The sequence below is a fragment of the Helobdella robusta genome (assembly GCF_000326865.2).
Source record: "Helobdella robusta unplaced genomic scaffold HELROscaffold_29, whole genome shotgun sequence".
In the NCBI taxonomy this organism is placed as follows: domain Eukaryota; kingdom Metazoa; phylum Annelida; class Clitellata; order Rhynchobdellida; family Glossiphoniidae; genus Helobdella; species Helobdella robusta.
The window spans coordinates 1,194,775-1,207,811 of record NW_008704475.1 but is presented as its reverse complement, the minus strand read 5'-3'; the positions used below and the strand labels follow the sequence as shown (position 1 = coordinate 1,207,811).

The window sequence follows — 13,037 nt, the reverse complement described above, 5'->3', positions numbered from 1 at the left end:
TGGATCAAAACACCGCATGCAAGGTGTTATACCAAGAAGTAGAACGACCGAAATCCTTGATGAAATGCATGGCGGCCCTTCTGGGGGACATTTAGGAGTGAACAAGACCCTTGAAAAAATACGAGAAGGATTCTACTGGCTTCACGTTAGAGAAGATGTAGAGAGCTGGTGTCGAAAATGTAACACATGCGCTTCAGTCAAAGGACCCAAAAGAAGGCTAAAAGGAGCAATGCAAATCTACAATGTTGGTGTCCCCTTTGAACAGATTGCTATAGATATTGCTGGACCCGTTCCGGTATCAGATTATGGAAACCGTTACATTCTGGTTGTAGCGGACTATTTCAGCAAATGGCCTGAGGTGTTTCCAATACTCAACCAAGAAGCATGTACCGTCGCTGAGGAAATTGTACTCAATTGGATTAGTCGATATGGTGTCCCATTGGAACTCCACTCAGATCAAGGTCGAAATTTTGAGTCACAACTGTTTGGTGAAATGTGCAAGCTGCTGGGTATAAACAAAACTCGAACGACACCTCTTCACCCACAGTCTGACGGTATGGTGGAACGATTTAACCAAACCCTGATTGAACATCTGGCTAAAGTAGTCGACGAAAATCAACGGGATTGAGATCGTCATATACCATTGTTTCTTATGGCATACCGGAGTGCTATCCACACAACTACTGAAGAAACGCTATCAAAAGTTCTGTTTGGGACTACCTTAAGATCTCCAGCTGATGTGAAATATGGCGTATCACCTGAACCACACCAACCATTAACAGAATACGTGGATAATCTTCGACAGCGATTAAACCATATCCACCGTTACGTACGCCTTAAAATTATGAAAAACACGGAGGCGGCCAAAACCAGATACGACTTGAAAGGAAGCAGTGGCGGTTTTGCTGTCGACGAGTTAGTTTGGCTGTACAACCCACAGCGAAAGAAAGGACGTTCTCCAAAGCTCCAGCGAGAGTGGGAAGGACCTTATCAAGTCATCACCCGCTTGAATGACGTCGTCTACCGTATTCAGGAATATCGGAAGCCGAGAGCAAGAATGAAGATCGTTCATTTGGATAGACTGGCTCCGTGCCATGCGGACACCGGAACGAAAGCTGTTCGGGACGAACAGAACTAAGAAGGGGGTAATGTTATAACCGTGCTACCGAACGCATTAGATTCTAGCGTATTCTAGAATGTTCTAGTGACTGGAGCATTCTAGAGTATGCTAGAATCGGACCATCTAGAAGAATCTAGAAACGACGCTTGCGAAGAGTATATAAGCGCACGTCGCAAGAAGATTAGCGATTAGTGAAATCCGTGATTAGTGAAATTCGTGATAGGTTACTTTAGTGTATAGTCATCAATATTTTTAACTGTATTTTAAATTATTACACTGATGTTGCCGAAAACAGCTTTTTTGTTGCATTTAACCTATTTTAATTTTATTAGTTCATATTTAATTTATTTCAATAATTTAATTTTTATTTAAATATGTTATTTTTAAATTATTAGCAATAAAATGATTATTATAAAACATTTTGTTAATTTAATTAATAAACTAAATACAATTTATTATTATAAAAATAGAGAAATTAAAATTAATAATTTGTCCAACATATGTTAGTTTTCAGATATTTAAAAAGCGAGAGACATTCAAGTAATTTGTCCTTTTTTGTGTTCCCGCGCATTTGTAATTTGTCGTTGTTATCCAATTTTAAGTTTTCAATGTCGCTTTTCAACAATTTAGTAGCAGTAATGATATCCTCGTTTGTGTAAAAGTCAGATATATTGTTTATAAAAGTTTCATTATCAATTAATTCGACATTATTGTTTACGAAATAGAGCAACTCGTTAATCACAACAACACGTGCCGCCATCTTGCCAACATGGAATAAGAGGAAAAGTAAGTGCATGGTTCAAAAGTTATTTAGAGAACAGAGACCAGTATGTGGCAATAAAAAGTCACTCCTCAACAAAACTTAACGTAAGATCAGGCGTGCCACAAGGATCAATTTTAGGTCCTCTTCTATTCATAATCTTCATGAACGATTTTCAACATGCAACTGATGCAAATCACCTTCTATATGCAGATGACACTAACATCTTCTTCCCAACTAAAGACCCATTGAAAGAAGTAGAATACATCAATAACAGTCTTCAAAATATATCAACCTGGTTTATCAAAAATAAATTAATAGTAAATTATTCTAAATGTAATTACATTATTTTTGGTCCGAAAATTTTAACAAATATTATACCTAACCTAGACATAAAAATGAACAATATTTCTATTCCTCGCTCAACCAGCACAAAATTCCTTGGAGTAATACATACATACATACATACATACATACATACATACATACATACATACATACATACATACGTACATACATACATACATACATACATACATACATACATACATACATACATACATACATACATATACATACAGATACATACAGATACATACATAAGTAGTTAAGTACACATGACATGACATTGAGATTAAACTATTAGAGAATCTTAATTTTTAACTTGTCAAAATAATATTAAAAACAATAATACATTTTTAATTAGAAAATATTTGCTTAGTATTTGATTTGACAGACACAGATTCTAAACCAAATCAAAATGCCTGTGTGTTCCATTACAAAATGCAACTCATCTTATTTAGATGAAAATGTTACATTACAGACACAGGTTAATTTAATTTAGGCTATACTCAGCAAACAATTATATATAATAATATAATATAATTAAATAGTAATAAATAATATTAGTAACATTATAAATGCATTAAATGGTAATGTCAACTAAAAATTGTATAAATAATTTGTGCTGATATTAATTAAGTTAAATTTAAATTCAGACTGCCAAAGAATGATATTAAGAGAATGCAATGGGAAAACCTCATTAAAAAATACATTGACAATTACGATGAAAAAAAGAAAGATTTTAATTTGTAGCAAACATTTTACACCAGAAAGTTTTCATAAAGTTGGTTTGAAATTTTTCTTCAAAAAAATACTTTTCCAACGATATTTGACAAGGTTAATGTTACGTATATAAAAACCAATCATTTCAAGTTTCAGTTGTATAATTTAAATGTTTTTAAAGTTATAATTTTGAAATTAAGATATTGTTGTCAGGATAATTTTTCTGAAGTGTTCTTTATTTATGTTATGATTTATTATATACCAAATATAAACTTATTTTAATTTTTCAAATTTGTAACCAATAATCTGGTTCTATCATAGTTTAAACATTTTGTATTTTTAGCCTTCTTTAGATGATGTGATGTCAAGTGTAAATTTGGTTCGTATTTTTATATCTATATATTATCAAGATTGTGTTACATTTTAAGCCACCAAGTATTTCAAATTTCATTTTTCATTAAATATTTTTAAAAATTTGCTTTGCGTTAAGTTTAGTTATATTTATAGTATATTCATAAGAAGCATGTTTATGTTTTATGCATAACATAGAAACATAATTAAACATTTGTCTTGTCGTTCTGACCACTCCTTAAAGATATTAATTAGATGCCTTGCAAATAATAACATATATTCAAAAACGTCCAGTGTTAATAAAACTTTAATAATTTAACATTTCAGTTACCCTCAACACCATTGCGGCCAGTTGAAAAACCATCAACATCTGCTGTTAAATTGGTTGGTATGTTTGACAGGTTGTAACATAATATACGTATCAAATAAAATTTATTAAACTTTCTGCAACTCTCAAATACAAATAGTTATCTAAAGAAATTTTTATATGGCTTGCATTCATTGATGCTTCTATTTCAAAAAGCTGAATTGTCATTTAAAAAATTACTTTATGAAAATGTTTTTAAAAGGTTGGCCAATGAAGATTTATTAAATCTCAAAAAACATATAACAGATACACTTAATGGATTAAATAATCATTATTTTTGTTTACTTAGACTTATTGCGAAAACATATATAAATGTACGTTCATTTCATTTTGCAAAAACCACAAATCAAATAAAGATCCGTTCTAAATTTCATAAGTTAATACATTCCAAGGGACAATAAAATCATTTATCAATGAAAAGATTTATCAACCATTTGTAAATTTTGAATTGTTTGAATTACTTAGTAATTATATTTGTTTCATATATATATATATATATATATATATATATATATAGATATTAAACATTCTTTTGCTATCTATTGGTAAAATCTGTATTTTTTATTTGGTCATTATGTTTTCATAAAACCCGTCACTCTAACATCTTCATTATTTTATATTTCATTTATTTTTTTTATCTATGAAATTATGAATATTTGATCATTAATCTACATCATAATTTTACCGCAGCAATATATTAACTAATTTAAAGTCATCATTATATCAACTTTTTTCATTCCAGAATGTAAACTTATCAGTTTTAACCCTTTCCTTACATTATTTGTCAGTTTTAATAATTCATTTTTTTAATCTAATTTGATTGATTGATTTTTTCATACAAAATATAACTTTTTTTGAGATAAACTTTAGTAATGTTATATTAATTGGAAGTTTCAATGAAAAAAAGATATCATTTCATTTCATTTTTTAATAAAATATTTTTAAACATTTGTGTCTCTTTGTTGTCAAATTAGTTGCCATTGACTTATGTAAATGATTTGCACTTGAATATAAAACTATCCTTATTTTAATCGCTAAAAGTAAAGTATTGAAAATACATTAAAAAAAATTTATTTAAATATTACTTATTTTATCACTGATTAAATGTAGAATTAACAGTTTGCTAAAAACAGTCCTTTTCATATCCATGGCATACAATATATAGGCTGTTACCCGTCAACTTAAAAAGACTGGAATAAACTATTACAATCTCACCTCTTAAAGTATACCTAAGTCAAAAATTACCAATTATTTTCTGGATAGATGTCTTGATATAGTTTGATCGGATTTTTCCGTTTCGGCTGTTTGACTTTGAGGATGGAAATAAATAATTATGAAAAAAAAAATAAAAATTAGGAAAAAAATATTAATGGCACTGGCACATTATGGCACCATCTTGGGAGCTGCAGTGTCGTTAAAATCTTCATTAAAAAAAAACAAGTCAAAAAAAAGTTTAACCATCGTACCATTTTGAAGCCTTAAATCACACTTTAAATAATGTGATTACATATAAGCAAGCACGATTGTAACGTGTATTTGTGTATAAATAAGATGATGTATTACTGCATAAAGCGGCAACGCGTAAAAATTTCACGGTCTTTTAAAATGTAGGTAATTCCATGGCCAAAATCTTATTTCAAGTGTGGAAAAAAAAATTTTCATGACCTTCCAGGATGTGTACACAGCTTGCAGACCCTTTCGTAAAACTAGTCATTTTTAAAACCTTTGGAGACTTAATGAAACCGCCAGGCGTCTTCAGGAAGGCACGTTAATTTCTCGGGGCTGCATTTTTGTGGTTAATGGTTGTTCGACAAAACATAAACAGGAATTAAATTAAGATAATTTAACTGTAAAAGACAAACATTTTGTTTTGCCATGTTGCAAGACCTTCAACGAAAATAATATTTGTATTGCTAATAGAAAAAGGCTAGCAAATACGTTGCTCCAATTGCCACCAGTATCTGAAACAATTTTTTAACAAATATGTTTATGTTTTACATACTTCACCTAAAACTAAACTTATGTAAAATAAAAACAAGAGCCAAAAAAGAATTTATTCACATCATTAAAAATTTTGATTATGTTGATAGAGTAATATGTACAAAAATATAAACTGTAGCATTAACATGCCTGTTATCAATTTAATACATAATTTTCTGACCGAAACATTTGACATAATTGTCCACAGCCAATATAATTTAAAAAGCCTACGTGCCTGTATTGTTGGTAAAATTATTAAATGAATTATCTAAAATCAAAATTTGTTGTGTTTCAGACTGAGCTTTATTATTACTATTAATGACATTACTATTGCTATTATTAATGTTATTGTTATACATTAAACCAGAATTAAAGCGATATCGGTAATCAGCGTTTGTAACAATTTTTGATTGAATAATGGAACCGTCGGGCGTCTTTAGGAAAACACGTTGTTGCTGTCTCGGTGCTGCATTTGTGGTTAACGGTTGTTGAACAAAGCATGAGTTAAATTTAGATAATTTAACTGTGAAGGGCGGAGACATTTTGTTTTGTTTGTCAAGCTGCATAGCTAATTTTTCTAAAATGGGAATTGTGTTGGATGCTGTAGTCGGGTTGGCTAATCTGTTTGTTTTTAACTGAAAATTTTGAAGTACTGTTGATGGAGCAAATGTGATTTGTTTAACTGGCGACTGTCTCTGAAGCATGATATTAATAGGTTTCGATGTTTGTTGTGTTACTGTCACACCAACAGATCCAGGTAGATTAATGTTTGCGTTGATTAACATGTTACCGTTATTAACTTTATCACATTTAATGTTGTTGTTTGCCAAGAGAATGAAACCAGAATTGGTGCTGGTAGTTTGTTTTGGCGCATTGGGTACTAGAATAATGTTTGTCTTAGAATTAGTGGTCGGTATAAAAAAATTCTGACCAGGAGTTGAAGGATTTTTTAAAATATAGTAATTGGTAGCTGCTGGTGTTTGAACAGTTTTTGGAACACTTGTAGAATTTTTCTCAATAAGAAACTGAAGCACATCATTCGAAGAAGAAGAAGGCATGAACACTGATCGAGCCACTATATGATTGGTTGACTTAGGCACAACATTATTAGTTTTCAAATACGCTGGTGATGTTAACGTTGCCAGCGGCATTTTTGATGGAACATTGTTTTGGAGTTTTTCAAGAATTGGCGTTAACTTATTTTCAGCAATTTTGTTAACAGGTATTGCACTTGGAAGATGTCTTGAATTGATTACTGTTTGCGACTGTACCAGATTTGGTCGTGCAAATCTATGAACTAGTATTCTTTGATTGTTAGGAAGAATAAAGCGCTTGTTTGATAATAATCCATAGTTAACAGATTGATTGTTTTCTCTTTCTAGGGCTTTTGGTGCAACGTTATTCAAAATATTTATGCTATTGGCCGTATTGTTAATTTGTGTTATGTGTTTTAGAATATCCTCTTTTATATCAAGCTTCGGTTGCTTGTTAGGTGGACATTGGTATTCATCGGGAAACATCGCGGGACAAGAGCGTTTTCCTTTGTTATCGCTTTCATTTTGCAGAGAGATTTGATTCAGCACGTCTCCGCCAATGTCATCGTAACTATTGTCGAGATGCTTCGCTTTATTCGCCTTTGATTTTACTACAGAGTTTTTGTTCTGTTTGGAATATTTAATTAGAGGTGAATTTTTCTTCCAATATTTTTTTACTTGAAGTTGTTTATCATCGAAAAGTTTGGCATTTGCCTTTGAACTTTGTCTGTTTTTTACATAAGTTGTATTATCTTTCTCATCATCGATGCAAATGTCTTCAGTTTCATCATCACAACTATTACTGCTAGAGTTAACGTTGCTGGCATCTTTTGCATTTGAAATTTGCTGCTCTTCTTTTCTAGCCAAAAAATGCATTTTTTTCATTTCCAAATATGGAATTTTACTCGATTTATTAAATTTAATTTTTTTGTGTTTAACAGAATGATCAACATTCGAAACGTAAAGAATCTCATCTTCTTCATCTTCTGCTTTCCTTTCCTCTTCTTCTTTGAGCGCCTTCAAATGATCAAGTTCCCACTTGTCCAATGAAAGAACTACATTACTCTGAATTTTGTGAAAACATTTAGTTTTTAATAACTTTTCTGATATATGTGTGTAATACGTTTATTTTGAACAAGTGCATGCCACTATAACTAGTTGGTTTTAAAAGAGCAGTATTGTGTTCGAATTTATAGAATGCTTTGTCATCTAAAGTAAAAATTTTTGAATAAATTAGAATGGTTTTCTTATAAATAACTTGAAATTCTTGTGAATGAGCCATGTGAAGTGAAACCATTTTCTTGAAGCAATGTCATAATTGATAATACACGAATTGTCTTAACTTCTATTGCACATTTTTTCATAATTTCTAAATAATTTTTTGCTGTGACTACATTAGACAGAGCAACAGTGTGAATAATAATTAATTAAAAAAAAAAACATGCTTCGTCATCTTCATTATCTTTGGGAGTCATCAGATATTCCATGAATGAAACTGCATACTTTTCAATAGAACTTAGCTAGCAGACAAAATAAGTAAATTAATAAATTTATTAAAAATTAAAATAAAATTAAATAAAATAAAAAAAATCAACAAACTAAATGAATGATTGGCTTGAACAAAAGTAACTAAAAATTGTACTACTTTGTTATTAAGTTGCTCAAGTTCCACATCAAGCGATGAAGCTTCATCTAGTTTTGTTTCCACCACTGCACAACTACTGTTTGGTGCGTCATTGAACTTGACATCTTCCCAAGGTAGATTTTCATCAAATTCTGCCAATTCTTCTTTTTGTTCAGCCTTGGCACATTCAGCTGCTTGAATATCTGTTTCATCCTCAGCAGCACATAATGCCTAAAAAAAAGTTAAATTAACAACATTTAAATCATCTAATTATTCTACGCTTCACAATTATTACCCACATAGAGAGAGTACAGAAGAAAAAACTGCATTGACCAAAATTAAAATTATTAAAATTAAGAAAATAAGAAAAATTGGAAATCCAACAAACATAAAAATAGTCAATGAAAGTTGAAAAAAATTCTAGAAAGTGGAGCAAATTTCATTAAAAAAGAAAGAAAAAGATTCCCGAGAAAAAGTATCGTACAACTAAATCCAATATTTTTATAATCAATCAATCAATCAATCTTCGTTTTGCGTCCAGAAATCCGGTTTCCGGAGGTAGGACGTTGTTTTCTTTGTCATCAACTTTTTGTGCCAAATTAGACGATCAGTTGTATCCATTTCATTTAAATTTAAAGCTCTATCTGCAAACATATGCAAGAGAAGTTATGGCACTGTTTGCACTTCGTTTGACATGACCAAACCACCGCAGACGGTGTTGCCGGCATTCGTCCTTTATATCATCTAAACCAGCACGACGCAGGATTTCGGTAGATTTGATGTGGTCCTTCAGACTAATTCGTTGCATCCATCATAGCATTTTCATGTCGGTTGGTTGAAGTTGTTGTTCCAATTTGGTTGTCATTGGCCATGTTTCTGCATCATATAACAACACCGGACGTATCACAGATTTATAAAGTCTTGATCGTAGTGGTAGTGGGATATCACGCCGCATCAATATAGAGGCAAGGAGATGCCATTTATTCCAGGCTGCACGTATGCGTGCTCGAACGGCAGCTTCAGCTGTTCCAGTACAATCCAAAACATCCCCTAGATATTGAAACGATGTGACTTTCTCTACCTTAATGGCTTCAAAAACAGTGCTATTTCGAATATGTTGTTGTGGATTGATGCAAGCAGGGTAGCTGTAGATTGGATGGGTTCACCAGTGTTCATTGCTTTTGTTTTGCTGATGTTGACTTTGAATCCATGATCGGCGAGTCTGGTGTTCCAATCTTCAAACATCTGTGCTGCATTCTGCTCAGACGTGGCTGTTAAAACGATAACATCAGCATATACTAGATTCCAAATGTCACCAGTGCGTATCGGTTTTGCTGATTTCTTTTATCACAGTTATAAATAACAGTGGACTGAGAATCGAGCCTTGGTGAACTCCAACGCCGATGTCAAATGCATCTGTGTTTCCAACCGTTGTGCTGACGAGAGTCTTAGTATTCGTATACATTTCCATCACAAGTCGAACAAGATATTCTGGAATGTGTTGTCGACGTAGACTCCACCTGATTGCTTCACGGGGAACTCGATCAAATGCTTTTTCAAGGTCTACAAAATGTGTGATAGTTGTCGATGCTTTGCGAAGTACTTCTCTTGCAGTTGCCGAAAGATGTGAATTGCATCAATTGTTGATTTTCCCGCTAGAAAACCAAATTGATAATTTCAGATTGTGATGCACGACGTTAATCTTCTTTTAATGATTTTTTCGACAATTTTCAGGGAGTGTTCTAACAGACGTATACCCCGATATGATGAACAGTTCAATGGATCAATTTTGCCTTTGTATAGCGGGACTGTCATGCTATAGTTCCATTCAGTCGGCATTGAGCAATTTCTCCAGATTTCATGGCAAAGTTGTAGTAACGCTTGAATACCTGCAGTACCAGATGCTTTGATAATGTCATTTGTGAGTCCAGAGGGCCTTGCTGCCTTTCCATCCTTCATAGCTTTCAGAGCTTCTGTAAGCTCCTCTACAGTGATGTCTGGAATCGGACCTTCGATGGATGGAGCGTCAAAGTTAACATTGATGGGATTTATTTCGTTTAACAGACGGTTGAAGTATTCTCTCCACTGTAGCTTGATCTCATCTTGTTCAAGAACCATCTCATTTTTGTCGTTTTTGATACATGAGGCACCAACTATGTCTTTTTTCATACGCTTTGCTTGTTTTGCTATACGATACAGAGATTTCATTTGTTCACCTTTGCTTTTAGTGAGCCACTCTCTGCACTGATCTGTCCGAGCCACTGCAACTTGACGTCTTGCATAGTTGTTCTTCTCACGGTAAATTTTATGGTCATCAACAGACTTTGATTTTTGCCATTGCTTGTATGCAACTTTCTTTTCAGCTATTGCATTTTGTACACTGTCATTCCACCACCAAGTGTCACGTTCATGCTGACGTTTTGTACCAGTTTTCCCACAAACTGTAGTTGCAGCGTTCATTAAAACGGTTTTGTATGTACTCCAATCTGTACTGGCTTGCGATTGGTGGTCTAACTGTGTGGCGACAATCTGTTGAAATTTTTCTCGATGAATATTGCTTTTCAGCTTCCACTTTTGATTCTCCGAGGCATTTGTTTAGACTTATGTTTTGACAGTTCGACAACCAGGTCTGCCACAAGGATTCTATGTTGGGCGACACATGATTCGCCAGGTATAACTTTGACGTTTTTGAATAGCCTTCGGTGTTGTTGCTTGACAGCAAAGAAATCAATTTGCGTGACTGATGGTCCACTTTTGTATGTTATGAGATGTTCCAACCTCTTTCTAAAATATGTGTTCAGTAAACAAAATCCGTGACTTTCAGCAAATTCAAGGATGCGGTTGCCATCATCATTTCGTTTTCGATTGCCAAAACCGCCATGTACGTTGTCAAAACCATCTGTTTTCTCTCCAACGTTGCCATTGAGATCGCCTCCAATCAGGATTGTTTCAGATTTTGGTATTGTTGAGATGGTGTCAGAGAATGCAGTCCAGAAGTCATTTTTCATCTCTTCTGATTCTCCTGTCTGTGGTGCGTATGCAGAAAAAATAATCATTGTTTGCTTTTCTATGCGAAGCTTGATCCACATGAGACGTGAATTAATCCTTTTAATATCCAGTACTTCTTGGGCTAGCGGTTCTCTGACAAAAATTCAAACACCATTTTTGGCCGTCTTTTGACCATTCCAGAATAGTTTATATTTTTCTTTGTCTGAGTTGACATGACAGACACCATTCGATTTCCATCGGGTTTCCTGAAGGCAGCAGATGTCAATCCTTGTACGCTCGAACATTTCTGCGATTTCCGTGCTGCGGCCAGTCAGTGATCCAAACACGCACACAAAACACACACACAAATATTTTTATAATGAAAAATAGTACTGAATTTATTTTTATTCATTTATTTATTTACAGAGATATTTTATTAAATAAATTGAAAATGCCTCTTTATCAGTGAAAATTCATAAAATTGTTGGATGTTGAAGATTTATCAAAGTAGATGAAGACAATCGTTGGAAAGAATAATAAAAAAAATTTTGCATGAGTTTCTTATCAAAACTAACCCATAAAAGCAAAATAATTTACAAAATCAGAAGTATGAAGCTATCAAAGTGACGAATTGAATTACGAAGAAAATTATGAAACAAGAACATGTGATGATAGAAAACTCAATTTAGTAAAAGAAACATAGGATATCTTTACTAAGTTAGCAGGTTAAATTTAAAATGGACAGAAAAAAATGTGTGATAGATGTCAGTGAAAGAAACAGTAAACAAAAACATGAAGACAACTAGGTGATATGAGGGAATCATAAGCATAAGATAAAAATTTTTCCGACTTTTTGAAATAAAAATCACTACTAAATAAGATACTTTAAAAAATATCAGTCGATGTAATTGTTTTCATTAGTAAAATTATTTACTCATTAAAAAAAGTTTATATCATGTAAAACGTTTTAAAGAAATGCATACTTGTTCTATCTGTTCTTGAGTCAGTTCACTGTTCATTTGGTCAAAATGATTTTTGTCTTTCTGAAAAATAACCTCAGTTACTGATTGCACAGATGCTAGCGATGTATTTTCTAAACCTGAAGGTTCCTCAAACAAATCCTTTATCGTTTGCTGGAAATTTAAACATCAAAATTATTTCATCAGGTATTTTTGATAAACGGACCAAAACATGAGATGAAATATTACCTACCGCTATGAAATGTATTTCAAATTTCAATTTATTAAAAAAAAACTAGAACATTTTGTTAAATATTATGAACCACTCTAACACCCAATTTTACTATTTATTGTCTTACATTGACCTCCGTAAATGCGCCAAACTTTAGTTATATTTGGCATATATATATATATATATATATATATATATATATATATATATATATCATATTTTGGTCTCTTTTCACTATAAATATATATATATATATATATATATATACACACATACATATACATATAAAAAGTAACTTTGTTGACATTTCTGGACATGAGTTTAGCGTTTTATATTGTGAATCATAAAATCCTGTTGGACAGACTGAAAAATTGTTATGGTTTAAATAAGATTGCGTTAATGTGATTAAAATCATTTCTTACTGGTCGGGCTCAGCAGATTTCTTACTCAGGCGGTCTCTCGGAACCAAATAAACTTACGTCAGAGATGCCTCAAAGATTTGTTCTTGGGCCGATTCTCTTTAATTTGTACGTTGTAGAGATATTAGATTTACCTAT

The 13,037-nt window shown here is 32.4% G+C and overlaps 1 protein-coding gene across 1 annotated transcript; it reads right to left on the bottom strand.

Moving 5' to 3' along the window:
- Positions 1-5,870: 5,870 nt before the first annotated feature.
- Positions 5,871-11,594, bottom strand: HELRODRAFT_174283 (hypothetical protein; the record flags this gene model as incomplete). The annotated part of the gene is made up of 4 exons (XM_009020816.1): positions 5,871-7,742; positions 8,323-8,532; positions 10,959-11,233; positions 11,462-11,594. The coding sequence occupies 4 exons, from the start codon at positions 11,592-11,594 to the stop codon at positions 5,871-5,873; spliced, it is 2,490 nt and encodes an 829-aa protein (XP_009019064.1).
- Positions 11,595-13,037: the final 1,443 nt, after the last annotated feature.